This window comes from Melospiza melodia, chromosome 16, assembly GCF_035770615.1.
Source record: "Melospiza melodia melodia isolate bMelMel2 chromosome 16, bMelMel2.pri, whole genome shotgun sequence".
Taxonomy (NCBI): Eukaryota; Metazoa; Chordata; class Aves; order Passeriformes; family Passerellidae; genus Melospiza; species Melospiza melodia.
Window position 1 is genome coordinate 11,190,208 of NC_086209.1, and position 14,797 is coordinate 11,205,004.

Here is a 14,797-nt window from a genome sequence, read left to right on the forward strand (position 1 = left end):
AAAAGAGAATGAAAAGTATTATTTTATGGATACTGACTAGTACAGGCACTAGGCTCAGGCTACACATGCTCTTTCCTTCAATTTCCTCTCAGCTCCTGTACCTATCCCACCACAAATTCAGCCTCAGCCGCCCCCCCAGTGAAGGCAGAGTCATTGCAGGTTTCTCTCCCATGGAACCCTGCCAATTGCAAATATTGATCAAACGGCTGTGTGACAGCACTGGAGACAATATATGCTTATCTCCGAGTGAGGTAAAAATGTTGTGGAAAGAATTCCTTCATGGATATGGCAGCACACTGAAATTATCTGCCACTCCCATAGGAAATGAGGATATGGTTAAAGGCTGGAATTTTGGTCAGGTAGTGTGAGGAGCTATTAATTCATCCTAATGCACTGATACACATAAGTGTTCTGATTTTCAGAGAAAATTGGTACCAAATTCAAAAGAATAACTGTTTTGATGGGTTTTTTTGTATTTTGACCTGCTGAAGCTTATGACTGGTGACTTGGACTCGCCGTATTCTTTTCTTATCAACAGTATTATGAGATGGTTGACACAGTACAGACAAGGTCACCTTTTCATTTTCTTTCATCTGTTTCTTTTTTCACATCTTCTATTCTTAAATAGGTTACTGTAGGTACATCTTCTTTGGTCTACAGCTTCTCCAGAGATTTAAGTTTTCCCAGTTTTACTATACTGGTAATATGGGTGTTGGAACAAGCAGCTCTGTACTGCAGAAAACCATCCCACTTTACTAAAATTGCCACAGCTTTTAATAAGCATTGACAAAAACCATTAGATATCAGAAGATGAGTAGAACACTGACTGAATATACTGAACAAGTGTGTGGATCACTTCTGTTGGTGGGGGAAGAGCTGGTAACAACTTTTAAAAAACAATTAATAATTAATCACCCAAGCAGTTCAATGTATTTAGTTTAAATCCATATAATTGATATTTAGGAAACTGTGGTTGAGATGCAGCCTCTTGAAGGGATTACACTGATTAAGGATTAATAGTCTGATGTTTGTTGTAAGAGCTGTTGAAGCTGGATAGGATTAGTAAAATAAGATGCAAAGTAGAGACACGATTTTATGTACCATTTTTTCCCACTTTACCAAGTATTTTTACTGTATATTACATAATTAACCCCCCTGCAAAAGTTTTAAAGATTCTACTTCAAAGTCCTTTGGAGAGTGTAACACTGCACTACCAAGAAGCAGTCACATGGGGGATATGTTAGAATATCAATCCAAAATTTCTCCAAATATTTCCTTACTGTATATTTTACAACCATGAACTTTCTCAGAATATACAGTGGGACAGAAATGTAAGAACTATCCTATCTCCTGAAAATAAAAAAATAAATAAGTTATTAAAAACATATAATTGTTTTAAAGCAAAAGTTACTATTTTTCTGTACTCCAGTGCTTCATTATATCAGTACAATGCTTCCTCTTTGACCATTTTACACTGTGAGTATAAACCTGCAAACTGTGAGAAGTAACCTGTTCATTATGTGAAGTTAGTACATTGCATTCAGCAGTCCATTAGATCATGTGCAGACATATATCTCCACATTGCAAAGTGCATTAGCTACCTTAGAAGAGGACTCCTTTAATTTTTAATAATTTACAATAAAACTTGTATAGAATCAAATTTGGATACATCAGTAAAACAAATATCCAGGAACTACTACTGGTAAAGCAATGCTTTTTAAAATGCAGAACACGCACAAGTCTTTCTGAAAGAGATTTTGCATCTTAACACCACATTAGCAATACTCAAAGTTCTATTTTGCATCTTCGGTTAATAAAAGCTCAAATTGTATGTGTGCACTGTTAGTGCAGAGCTATTTCTCCTATCGCCAAGTGTTCTGATTCCATTTTCTCTCCCCTCAGCTCTAACAGTATGTTTCAGTTTACAGTCTCCTCAGCTTTTCACAGGACTCTCACTGTAAGAAAACAACTCAGTATTTCAAGGCAGATGAGGCAAGTAAGCCCCTCTAGCCTTCTCCCTCTCAAGGTCACTTCTAAACAGTGGTTTCTGGTTTTTCCCTACATAGTATATTATTTGCAAATTATGCCTTTTCACACAGCTAGGTTGTAGTCTCAACAGGAAAGGGATCTTACTTCAGCAGCAATTCGCTGATTGCAGTCACACAGCACTGCTATATCAACATGGTTGTTTTCCTGAAACACAAAACTAAGGGGATGAGGTGGTGAGAGAACTTTTCCTAAGATATTCCATATAATGCTGTAAATCTACTAAACCTCCAGTCACTACACACATTTGTTGCACTATATTGTATGACAAAGAACTCTAGGCTACCAGGAAGGAACAGAATGCAGGATAGATAACAAATTAATATATTTTTTAAAACCAGGTATTTACTTACAAGCATTTGTCACTGAAAAACTGTTGGAGGAGTCCAAGTGATCTACGTGATAGTTCAAATGGAAGGGCTTTTCTGTGGTATTTTGGTTTGTGTTGTACAGCTGCACAGCAAATCGAAATGCGCTGTGCTCCTGAACAGTGTTCCTCATGAAAAGTCCACCTAGGTGAGGAGAAAAAAAAAAAGGAAAAAAGGAAAAAGGTATTTCAGAATCAATTTTGAGGAGAAACAATGGCAATAAGTTATATTTGCCTGCTGCACACTGCAGGAGAGAACGAACAGGAGCAGCCTGAACGTCAGCACATAACTCTGACAGAGCACCTACATGAAATACATATTCCAAGTCCAAAGTTGGGCTTTTAAAGCCACACACCACATCCAGGTGCCCCCTGAGCAATGAGAGTCGCTTGGAGCTGCAGGTGCACCTTGAAAACCAGGCCACTTCTACACGGACGCCCGCACAGAGATTTAAAAGTCTAACTTGGGGAACCGTGGCACCTAAATCCTGTCCAGACTACCGAAATATCGCCGCTGTAGTGATGTGCGGGGACACGGCGGCGTGCGGCGTGGCAAACGTGCGGTTTCACGGTCTGCTGGAGCGATAGCGCGGCCGAGGGAAATGATGCTCTGAGGGACGGCAGGGAACAGCCCCCGCTGCACTCGCTGCCCTGAGCCTCACGGCTCGCTCGGCCCCGGCTTCGGGCACGTCGCTACAGATTCACGCCACGACTCTCTCACATTATGTGCTCCACGGGATGCGCTGCTCCAGGGCACGGTTCCGCAGAGCGCGGACCCGATCCCCGCCGCTCGCAGGGGTGCGGGCAGCCCGGCGCCGCTCGCAGCCGCCCGCCGGCGCAGCCCGGGCACCGCCGCTGCCTCTCGCCCCCAGAAAGGGGAACGAAGCGGAGCAGGGCTGGCTCCTTCCCCGCTGCGCCCGGGCTCGCCCCCCGCTCCCCTCCTCACAACTTCCCCCCGGCTGGCGGGGAAGGCGCGGGTCGCGGTGCCGCGGCGGGCGCTTACCTATACTGATGGTGTTGGGGAACCCCGCCAGAGCCTCCCCCAGCAGCCCCGCCAGCAGCAGCAGGAGGGTCCGGGGCGCGCTCTGCCCCATTTTCTTCAGCCCCTGCGGTTCAGCCCCTAAACCGAAACTGGCGGCACAGGCATGGGCGCAACTGGAGACTCGGAGCGGTGTCAACGGTGGTGGCGATGCTGGCGGAGGTGGTGGGGAGGATGGTCCCCCTCCTTTCGTCTCTTTTTTTTTATTCTTTCCTTCCCCAAATCCCTCTGCTCTCGTCTTCACCCCAGTCTAGCAGGGCTCATTGGCTGCGAGATTGCCTTTCTCGCCCGTCGCCAGCAGCCCCCCCCAACGCAGGGACTTCCCCCAAAGATGGTGGGTAGCGGAGCCGCCGAGGCTGCTCCGCCCGGGCCGGGAGGGGGTTATCGATCAAACTTGGCGTGAGGCGGGCTGGCAGCCGCTCCGCTCCGCTCGGCCCGCCCGCCCAGCCCCGGCGGCTCCGGCCGCGGCTCAGCGCTCGGGGCTGCGGTCGGCGGGAGCGCACCGGCCTCACGTGGGGCGGCCCCCGGGCTGCAGCTGCCCCTTTAAAGCTGCATCGGCTCGATGTGTGTGTGTGTATGTGAGAGAGAGTGCGGTGCGTGCGCCTGTGGGCGGGCGGGGGAGGGCGCGGGGAAAGGAAGGAGGGGCGGGGAGCCGAGCCGAGCCGAGCCGGGGCCGGCACAGGCACAGGAGGCCGGGGTGCTGGGGAGGTGCCCGCGTCCTGCCCGTGCCGGTTCCCGTGCCCGGTGGGCGGTGCGGGCGCCCCAGAAGTTGCGGGCCGGGAGGCAGCAGAGGCGGCTCGGGGCCCGGGGCGGGAGGCCTGGTGATGGCTGGGGCAGGCGGGTGCCGCTGGGCCCCTCCTGAGGGGAGCGGGCTGGGGACAGACGTGAGCGCAGGGACTGCCGAGGGAGGGCTGGAAGGGGGCACGGCAAGGGATGCCGAGGCACCGTGCGTCTCCCGAAGGGGCTCCCGGCCCTGCGCCCGAGTTCTCCCCATCCCTCCTCCAGTGCCAGCGCATCAGCAGGGAAGCATCATCCGCCCACAGTGCTGTGAAGTGAAGAAAGACAAGAAGAGTTGAATCCCACACGAAGGAATGTTAGGTCCTTCCCAACCTCCTCTAAAGGAAGGAACTCAAAGTCTCCCGTTTCATCCTTGATGCTGGAAAAAGACACAACATGTGTGTCAGCTGATGAGCTGCCCCAGCACAGCACACAGGGCAGGGCCAGCCTGGTGGTCGCAGGGGAGCAGGGGGATGGGTGGCAGATATCCCGTGTGTCTGAGCACCAGCCCTCAGACACCCCTCATATCCACAGGGAGCTGCTGTGTGTCTGCCTCAGTCAGGTTCTCTGTGGTCTTTCACCCATCTCCCTGACACTTTGCTGTATGAATCCTACAGTGCTTTTCTTTTTGCTGCTTTGAGGCTCACAAAACTGTACGAAATGGGAGACAGAGAAGCAATACCAGGTGGTGTTGTCCATCTCGTAGGCCTAGCAAAGACTGTTCTTTCCTTAATATTTGTTTTTCCTCTGATTTCAGCAGATGACTTTACCTTGGTGCTCCTCTGCCTTTTTTTTTTTTTTCTTAATCTTAGACTATGACATTATTTGGGTCGATGTTCAGTTCAGTTAGAGATAATATTAAATGCAGTTGGCTTTGCATTTGTAAAATAATCAACCAGTGCCACTGGCTGTAGCATCATGTAAGTAGTCAAGGTGTAAGATTGAAGATTGCTGCAGATTACTGCACAAATGCTGATGAACAACATCAGAGATTCAAACCATTACTTTTGAAGGAAGCCAGAGGTAGAGGTGAAGAGCAGAGCACCACAGTCATGATGCAGGAGTGTAACACATGCTTTTAGTGACGTGTGACACCTGCTCACTCCAAGGTGCATGCTTTGGTTGCTTCATGTTGTGTTCTTTCATGAGAATCATTCCCAGAAGATGGAGACTGTTCTAGTTCAGGCAGAGAGTAGGGATCAGACTGCAGGGTGGATGGTAATGCTCCCTATTTAGATTGAGATGGCAGTTGCCACTTTATCTCTCTTTTTAAAGAAATTATTTTCTGTATGGACAGGTGGGGTATAAGGTCCATGATTATATTTGTAGCACTCCTCAAGCTCAACGCCCTTACACATATTACCTATGAATCCTGTAAGCATCCCCTGAGGCCTGATTATATTCTTCTTTTACAGATATAAAAATTTAAAAATCAGGGAGAGCCACTGGCCCAGCTCACCTAACCAGGAAGTTTCAGACCCAGAATTAGCATCTTCAGCAGCAGCCTGGCTTTGCTGTAGAGTGCTCTGTTCACAAATGTCTTTTGGTAAGGACAGCAGATCTGAAAGTTACAGACAGGTACAGGAAGTTTAGACATTAAGGACAGTTGTCAGAAGCATGTTCCTCTTAGCAAATAATTTCTCTGTCTTGTTCCAAACTACTTACCTTTTCCTATTCTACACACCTCGAGCCTATTTCTAATGTATTCTCTACAAAGTCCTGCCGTCCTCTTTTTTTTTTATGGTGTGCTTTGCTAGCAGTCCTTTCTTCCTCTTCACTTGCTCTTGCAAAGTTCTCTCCATCTTTGCAGCTAAGGATTGCAGGCTGATGGCCCCCTGCCACACTGACAGCTGATGGTGCACTGAAAAAATTATGAATTATGAAAGAAATGATGTATAATATTATAGATGTTAGAACAAGGGAGGAGATAAAATAGCCATGAATGAATGTGGCATGTGTCAGTTTCACACACTGCCAGCAGGGTGGGTACCTTGTCTCCAATAAGATGGTGCTTCATAGTCTAATCTACAAATGGACAGTCTTGTGGTGATCCAAAATATATCTGTGCTGAGAGACAATTTCCATTATCACTCACATTCTACCTTCTGAAGCTCCTCACATGTTGTTGTTATTATTCTCATTAGCATTTGGAATGTGCAGTTTGCTTTTTTGTTTATGCAGTTAGCCTTACGGCATGATTAGCAGGTAGAAATGGCACAACACCCATTCCATATGGACTTTGGAGAAATCCAGAGACCTCATCCCAGTTTATCTTTCTTACAGTGAACCCAGAGTGTCCTGGGACAAAATGGTAGATTACTTGCCTTTATGTGGACATCAATGCTATGGAAATATTTTATTTACTTTGCTAGGGATGCTCAGTGACTTGAATTAATGAGTTCTGTGGTAACTGAGGCCATGCCAGATGCTTTCCCAAACCTTCCCTTACTAAATACAACCAAGATTTTAGAGGATAATCAAGCTTCATGTTTAGATGATTTATAGTGTTCTGGGACACTGGGGATTCAGAGTATCTACCTGAGCAGGAGAAGGTAATGATTTATAATTAGCTAATGTGTTTTCATTGTAATGTCTATTAGTGGATTAGAAAAATGCTCTGGAATTTGGGACACAGCATTCTCACTGTGCTTTCTGATGTTACTAGGCTAAACCCATAGTGTTAGCATAAAGTCATGGCAGAATCTACAGGATTCTGTTACTGAAGCTTCACCCTAACTGCACTAAGCAGACTTTATTACTTTTGTCATTCCTATTTCTAATGCAAGAGAGAAGCTCAGGCAGAGAGATTCTAACAAATATTGCGTTTCTCCCAGTGTGAACCAAATAATGTCAAAATTGCTAATAAAATTATTATCAAATGTATCTTACACCTTTTTTCGTTTGCTTGTTTTAAACCAGTTATTTCTTCATAAAAGCAAAGGACACACAACTAACCAATCTTTATGTCAATGTCAGCATGATTAGCGAAACTGATTAATTCTACAGTAAACAGTTAACAGATAGAGTGATAGTGGGGAGAGACAGAGGTGAAGATGAAAAGGGATTCAGGGACAAGATGAAACTACAGATAGAAGGAGTCAAGGGGAAAGTACAGTGTCAAAAGGAAAAATGAATACAGACCTTACAGCTTCATTTTGGAAAACAGGTCAAAAGGACATCTAGTTAAGATCTGATTATGAGTGGCCATAGAACAAACTATTGAAGCTCTCCTGTTTACCTTTCATTACCAGGCAATAACAGAGACATAAAATGAAATTAGAAAGCTGCAGAAGAGAGACAGTTTAACAAATATTCTGCTGTGAAGTTTACAGCTAATCTATAAAGCTGTCTTCTACACAATATTCTTGCCAAAATAATTGTTTTTAAAAGTTGGAAATTTTATGTGAATTAGCAGGGTAAATGCATTAGACTATCTAGTAAAACACTGTAGGGATTAATACTCAGAATTCATTGCAAAAAAGCTGTTCCTTTCTGCCTCAAGAAAGACTTACTCCTCTTATTCATTATGAGAGTTTACAGTATGTCTGAAGTTCTCTGAAAGTTACTTCTTAATGGTTAGTTTTAGAGACAGGTTCAGAGACTACTTGTCTGAACAAGTAGTTCAGACTTGTTCTGAACTAGATGTGTAGTAGGTTTATTACCCCAATCATCGGAGTTAAGATTTTACCAAATACTTTCTGGCAGAATAATTGGGTCTGGCACATAAGAATATGTTCATAAGACCAAGGAAGGATCATCAGGGTTTGTATAGGAAGAGGGTTAAAGAGGAAACTTGTTCATAAATAAAAGTCATTACTCCATTACTGGAATCTATTTCAACTTTAGGTAGCAGAAGCAAATTAGTCCAACAACTTTTATCAGAACTGTACATGGACTATAACAGTAATAACATATCAATTACAATTGCACAACTAAGACACAAATGTGGAAACAGTCAGTATGGACAAATATCTCCATATTTCTTGGGTTTGTGGTGTCTTTAGTATACATACTTCTAATTCTAAGAGCTACAGAGCTGTGCTGGAAATGTAGTGTTATTATAGTGCCATAATGTCAGAACCAATTTATATTACCTTCTGCTTTCCGATTAACTGTACACTAGGCTCTGCTGCCATAACACAACCCTGCAATTCTTACTTAAACCTGTACTTTGCTGTGCTCATCTATATTTATTACATCAGGAAGCAGTAAATCAAATAAAAATGTGGTTGTATCCCCTATATAATGTTAATAAAGTGGATACTCTCTTTTTTTTTTATATCTATGAATACAGTTTTCAAGAAATCTTGGGCATTATATTCAATTCATACTCATTTCAATTGTGAAACATCTGACCACTGAATATTTAATTTTTTTACATAATTACTGAAATGTATTCTCCTTAAAGACAATCCAGTTTAGATCCAAGTAGTGAATAATCACTTCAGTTGACTGTTTGCCAACCAAAAGTCTATTTTGCTACCTGTGTGCATTTGTATATTACCATAATTTACCACATTTCAGCTCAAGTCTGCAGGAGTGTCTTCTAATGAAAATTTCTTTGAAAAACAGCACATAGATTCTTAGAAATAGATGCTTAGACAAAAAGAATTTAAAATTTTCACTAGAGGTTTAAGGATTTCTGATTTTTCTTATCCACTTGATCAGACAGATATTCCTATCCTCCCCTAAGCCAGCAGTCTGGTAGTTATAAAATTTTCAGAGTTATGCAAAAAACTGACATTCAGTTCTCTTTTAATTTCAAAGAACCCGTTTTACTTTTGGTGTGAGCCTTTGCAGAACTAGGGTATGGAATCAACTCTCTTTTTATTTAGAATTAATTTAATTAATATAAATAAGGTATTAGTTAATATGGGAAGGAAATTAGACAGAAAATGAACTTTGGCTTCTTTTGTCCTGGGGAACATTGTTTGTGGGATATTGGTCTCTCCCTTGCTTTGTCACTGCCCAAGAAATATCACTTTGAATGTGAAAAGATTTCCTTATGTAACTGCTATGAAAAGAAAGCATTGACTTGGAAGAAAGAGGTCCATACAGCATATGTGGTAAGAATGGGTGGCTCTGGTAATTTAAGACCTTTTTATGCCTCTCACTTGGAGACCTGCCTACCATCCAATTCCAACAGCTTGAGGTCTAACAAGGTAAGAAATGGAAGAAAACCACCAAAGATGGGAGCAAACTGTCAATACAAGGAATTTATAGAGGGAAGGAAAGAGAGCTAACAGCTGCCCCCAGCCCCCGTCCTTTACCTGCCTAATTCTCCAGGTATCTGCCCCCTTGGAGAGAATCTCCCAGAGAAGAGAAGTGTGACCAGATACTCTCCTCTCGTGAGCTTGGTCATTTCTGTTCTTTCTTAAGTACTAAATCATTCATGCTTCCTAGCAACTTATGGGAAGAAATTCTATAAGTAAAAAGGAACAAAAAGCAAGAAACCTAACCCCCAACAAAATCATACTTTGTCACATTGTGAAGGACTTAAGTTGTCCATCTGCCCAGAGCTGAATTTCATCCAACATGATTTGTTTCATTGATTTCAGTGAGGTGAACTGACAGTACAAGATGGTTACAGTTGTACACTTAGGTTGTTATGAACAACAACATGATTCTAATAATCCACAGTGTTTGGGAGAAAAGCAAATCCTTCAGAAACCCTAAGCCACTCATAACCCAGTGGCTTATTATTTGAAAAGTTCTGATATTAACAATATAGCCAATGTTAACAGAAGTATTCTCATGCTTTATGAAACTTCCATCCCTAATTAAAAGTTTGGTTTTGTAAGTCACACCTTGTAGCAATTGTTCTGGGTCTTGATAATTACAGCATAAAACTGACTGCTTGTTTGATTGCTCTTTCAGCACAACAGAAGGCATAAGAAGCAAAAAACCCCCCCACAATTGCAGAAGGGTTTTTTAATAGCAATTCTCACCTTATATCAACTTGAAGAGTCTTAAGCATTTTCCAGAAGATATGCAGTGCTCCTTATATAGCAAACCAAAGCTGACTGGCAGTAGATTTACTCTCCTCAATTACCTTTTGTGGATTCTTCAGATGTAGACCAGAAATGTCCCAAGGAGTCTACAGACCTGATTCACAGGAAAAGAGATATTTATTTATTTTCTTCTGTTAGATGTTGTTTTAGTAGCAGTTTAACCCAAAATTGCTCTTGAACATGTGAACTGCTAGAGTCTTCTTTTGAGTTCTCCTGGGTCCTCATAAACACTCAATAGCAGCTAAGCACTCAAACACTAACATGAAGGTATCACTGAATGTCTATTTTTAGGAACTTGGCCTAACTCATGATGTTGCTAAAGCACCCTACTTTTGATGATGAAGCTCTGTTGTTTATACAACCATTGCTTTCAGGAAGTTTGAAAGCAGATTTCACAGTGTAACTGGCTCAGGCAAAGTCAAGGAAGGGGCACCCATCTGTTTGGTGTTCACAGTCGCACAGTTCTTTCTGTTGCTTTTCAAAATATACTGGATCAAATCCTAATCCAGTGTAAAGCACCTTAGATCAATGAAATAAATACTGCTGTGGAGTAGGGCAAATGATCTCTGTTCAACTTTTCTGCAGTGTAAATGCAGTAAACATATTTTTCATGGCACAAAAATTCTGATCAAGGCTGTGCACCCTTGAGTGATCTATGTATCAGATTTAACTTCTATGAGACTAAAATTTAGGCTTTCACTCCTTTAATTTAAAAATTATTCCCAAATCTTCAATTTAAAATTTTTTTTACTGTTTAGCTTACTTGCATATGTACTCCATGATGAACCCTGTTTAAAGAGTAAAAAATTAAAATAAAAAAGTTCTTGCTTCAAATTATTATTTTACCTGTTATATTGCATTCTAGATATAAGGAATATCAAGTGTGATTTTTCCCCTTGCTACTGGAGGCTCTGGTGCTACAGAGAACTGTTTAGAACTGTTTAGAATATCAAACCATAACGGATGCTCAATCTCAGATAATAATTTATGTCTTTTAGCAAATACAAAACAATGAATACAAATCAAGTCAAGTCCTTCCTTTCCATGAGTCAGATGCTATTTCCTTGGTACTTGTGATGCAGAAACCTAGAGTTTAATCTAAAAACCATTACATTCATTAAGCAGCATTCTATTGACTTCAATGGTCTTTGAATAAAGCTAATAGCCCATTTTGTTCCTACATATCCATAGTGTTGAGATAAAAGGGAGGCTAGGGAACAGCAGGAAAGTAAGGACTAGAATTTTTAAGTTTAAAATAATTCATAAACTCTTGTTCATTATACATTGGAAGGTTTAAAAAACAAGAGCATGGATTTTTAAAAAAATTTTTTTGGAAGAAGAAAGTGACAGAGAGATCACCTTGTTGCTCTACCTTGAAACCCATTTACATAAAAATCCCTTATTTTCAGAAACAACAGCACTGCCTCCTGCACCAAAGTTATGACACTGACTTGGAGCAGCATCCACCTCCACAATTACTTTCATAGTGATTAACCAGTTAATTAAATTCCCCAAAGCAAGACAATTCAGGGTTGTCCTTAAGACCTTCTTGTTAATCAGCTGTAGGCAGTTATCACATAAGGGTTAGCTAAGAAGTGGCCAGTCTTACACAAGGTTTCTTTGGGGCTCTAATACTTAAAGTGTTATGTAGTGAGTTGAGGAAATGCAAAGACATAATTTTAGACTTAAATTTGAAATTTCTCTCTTTTGTGTTGCAAAGCAGACATCATGCATTAGTTTGACATACTGCTGTTATTTGCAATGTAATCTTGTATAATAATTAACTCCAACTGATCCACTGCAGTGCTTTAGCAAAGTATTGGGACCTATTAAATTGGACCATGAATACACAGTTGCTTTCCTTATTTCTAACATAATTATGCTGTTGAAGGAAAAAAAAAACCAGCCCACATATTACTGGAAAGGCATTGCTAAATAGATCCCCTTGCTGCTGTAAATTTCTGGAGTGCTGTTATAAGGTTTTGAAGTATTAAGTACATATGAAAAGTGACATACTGGAAATCTTTTGGAAAGCATTTGTTTCTGTTATTCTTTAGGGAAAAATTCTGCTGTCAAAGGTGGAATCCAATGACAGCAGCACCAAAGGATATGTTTTCAGTGCAATCTCATTCATAGCTTTAGGTCTACCCCATTGCAGCAATTTCACACAATCCCTTATGCCTAAATATACATGAACCTTGAACCTGGCTTTGCTCTTGCAGCTGAATTCAAACTCTAAGTAGAGTAGCACTCTGAAAGTTTTCAGTGAGGGGTTTTGCTTTAAGGCACACATGAAGTCATGTGTTTGCTGTATACATCTGATTGGATTATGGATTCAGCTTGGAGGATAAATATTCTCTCTTATGGATTCACTAATGTGTTGAGATAATGAAAAACAAGTGTCTGTGCTAAGTAAGGAAGAAGCAGGGCATTATTCTAATTTTTGTGAATTGAACCATAATGACTAGAGTTTTTCAAGATTGTCATCTCCTGTAGTTTCTGAATCATTTATCTCCCACTTGGCTCTTGCTAGAAGCCACCTGCCAGAATATATACCTCTGCTCAGTAGATGACCTTTGTCCCACATGCTCTGTCCCTCTGCAGAAGAATGCTGAGATGTGTCACCTCAGCCAGCCGTATTGTTGTATATACAACAATGGGTAGCTGTAAAATATGGCTCAGAGTGCCAGCAGTTGTCTCAACTCCTGTTCAGCCAGCAGTCAATGGCAGATCTGTACAAATAATTACCAGCCCAGTGGTGTTTCTCTAACAGGGCAGTTTATATATAATTTCTGGGGAGAAGACACTGCTTAACTGGGAAAAAGAGACTCAGGGATGACACTGTAATTCAGAGGATGAAAAAAATTTCAGAAAAGGCAGAAATTGTTCCAGAACAGTCTGTGAGTCAATACTTACTGAAACTCCAGTTACTGCCAGTTAACAGCCTGAGAAACATCCCTGTGGAACTACTGTCAACCCAAGTAAACATTGGGCCACGATGGACATCTCCACATGGGCACAGGGCTGTATGAGTGTGATCATGTTCTCCAGATACCTTCTGCTGTTTTAGTTCAGGCCACAGCCTCCTCAACTGCAGCAGGAGCTTTGCACAGGCTAAAAGAGCTATTTCACATTGGAGATGACTTTGGGAAGTTAGTAAGTGCTGAGATTGGTACTTAAAGCAAGACCAGAATCCAGCTGTTTCACTTGTTCTCAGTGAATACATTTTCCATACTTTGCACAATAATGAACCAAAAGTCAACAAATTTCTGCATATTTTCAGGATGGAATATAGATGCCAGTTTTTCATAACAGATTATTCCTATAGTTCTCATATTTACAAATAGTCATTGATCCCCATAACTTTACACTCACATATGCCTTGATTATGTTATATTTCAAATAAGGTGATAATGATCTTCTAAAATAGATACATGAAAATAATTTTGTTAGAACTGTAGCTGTAAGCTAAAACCACAAAGATCAGCTGACAGCACTTCTCACATCCGTCAGCAACACTCATTTTGATGACAAAACATAACTAAAATTTCCAAAATTGGTTCATCAGGGAAGATCTACCCTCTCAATTTAGTTTGTGCTCATCAAAAGACTTTTGCTGAATTAGTGAGGTTTTTGGAACATACAGGACCACTTAGACTACTCAAGCCACCAGGAAGCTGACTGGCAGCTCTTAGCAACAGCATTTTTCAAAGTTCACAGACTGTCTCAAGGTCAGCAGGCTAGATCTAATTAATAAGTCTAGAAATATAAAAATATATATAAAGTAAGTAATATGAAGTAAGCTTGAGATAAGTTCTGGTCCCCTGTACAGAGAATTAGAAACCACCACTGACATCAGACTGGACTCCAAGTCATTAGATGTCAAATGCAAAAAGGAGGAAATACTATTCTAATTTTATTTTGATTAGGCCATGATCATCACAAGTAAAAAACCCATGCAGTACATGTATGTGTACATTCCCGACAAGGGAAATATATTTCTAATTCAGAAGGTTGAGTGCTTCCAACTGACCCAGAAATAAATACTTCACAGCAGCTTTGTGAAAACAGAATTGTGGAATCCTATCTATCTCTTGATTACTTGTACCAAACATATTCCTTTTAAGATTCAAAATGCACTTTCAAGATCTTAGTTCTGCCAAGTTGTCTGGGGCCCTGAGAGAGTCAAGTCATATTCTCTCCCTTCCCAATCTCACAACCAAGTACAGTCTTTAAAGGCTAAACAAGGCCTTCAATGGTTCCTGTGTGATACCACTGCCTTCTAATTGCACCCCCAGTGACGTCCTTGCAGCCTGGAACTTGGCAGTGAGGTTTATTGAGTGTAACACACTGAAACTTCTGAAACTTACAGTCCTGTTGAAGTTGCTTATAAGAATCTGATGTCATGTGCAAGCTGTGTTGGCTCTCTCTGAAAAACAAAGCTCATTCTGAAACAGAAGCAAGAGAGAAATGAAAGCCTATTTTTGTCACAAAAGGCAGCAAAACTGATTCTGAAAATTGTGAGCAGTGCTGCTAAGTGGCTGTGTGGAAGGAATA

At 41.5% G+C, this 14,797-nt stretch overlaps 1 protein-coding gene across 4 annotated transcripts in view; it reads right to left on the minus strand.

The window, feature by feature from the left end:
* The window catches only part of GRIA3 (glutamate ionotropic receptor AMPA type subunit 3), a 141,594-nt gene extending 137,707 nt beyond the window's left edge, over positions 1–3,887 (minus strand). For 2 of the 4 annotated variants that reach the window (XM_063170603.1, XM_063170602.1), the window contains exons 1-2: positions 3,417–3,884; positions 2,400–2,558 (exon numbers count right to left, since the gene is read on the minus strand). In XM_063170603.1, the coding sequence (XP_063026673.1) occupies positions 2,400–2,558; positions 3,417–3,507 (250 nt within the window). In that variant the 5' untranslated portion in view covers positions 3,508–3,884. Of the gene's footprint in view, positions 1–2,399; positions 2,559–3,416 lie in introns of all 4 variants that reach the window. The other 2 variants (XR_010029753.1, XM_063170604.1) reach the window with 2 other exon arrangements.
* Between the last annotated feature and the right edge of the window lie 10,910 nt (positions 3,888–14,797).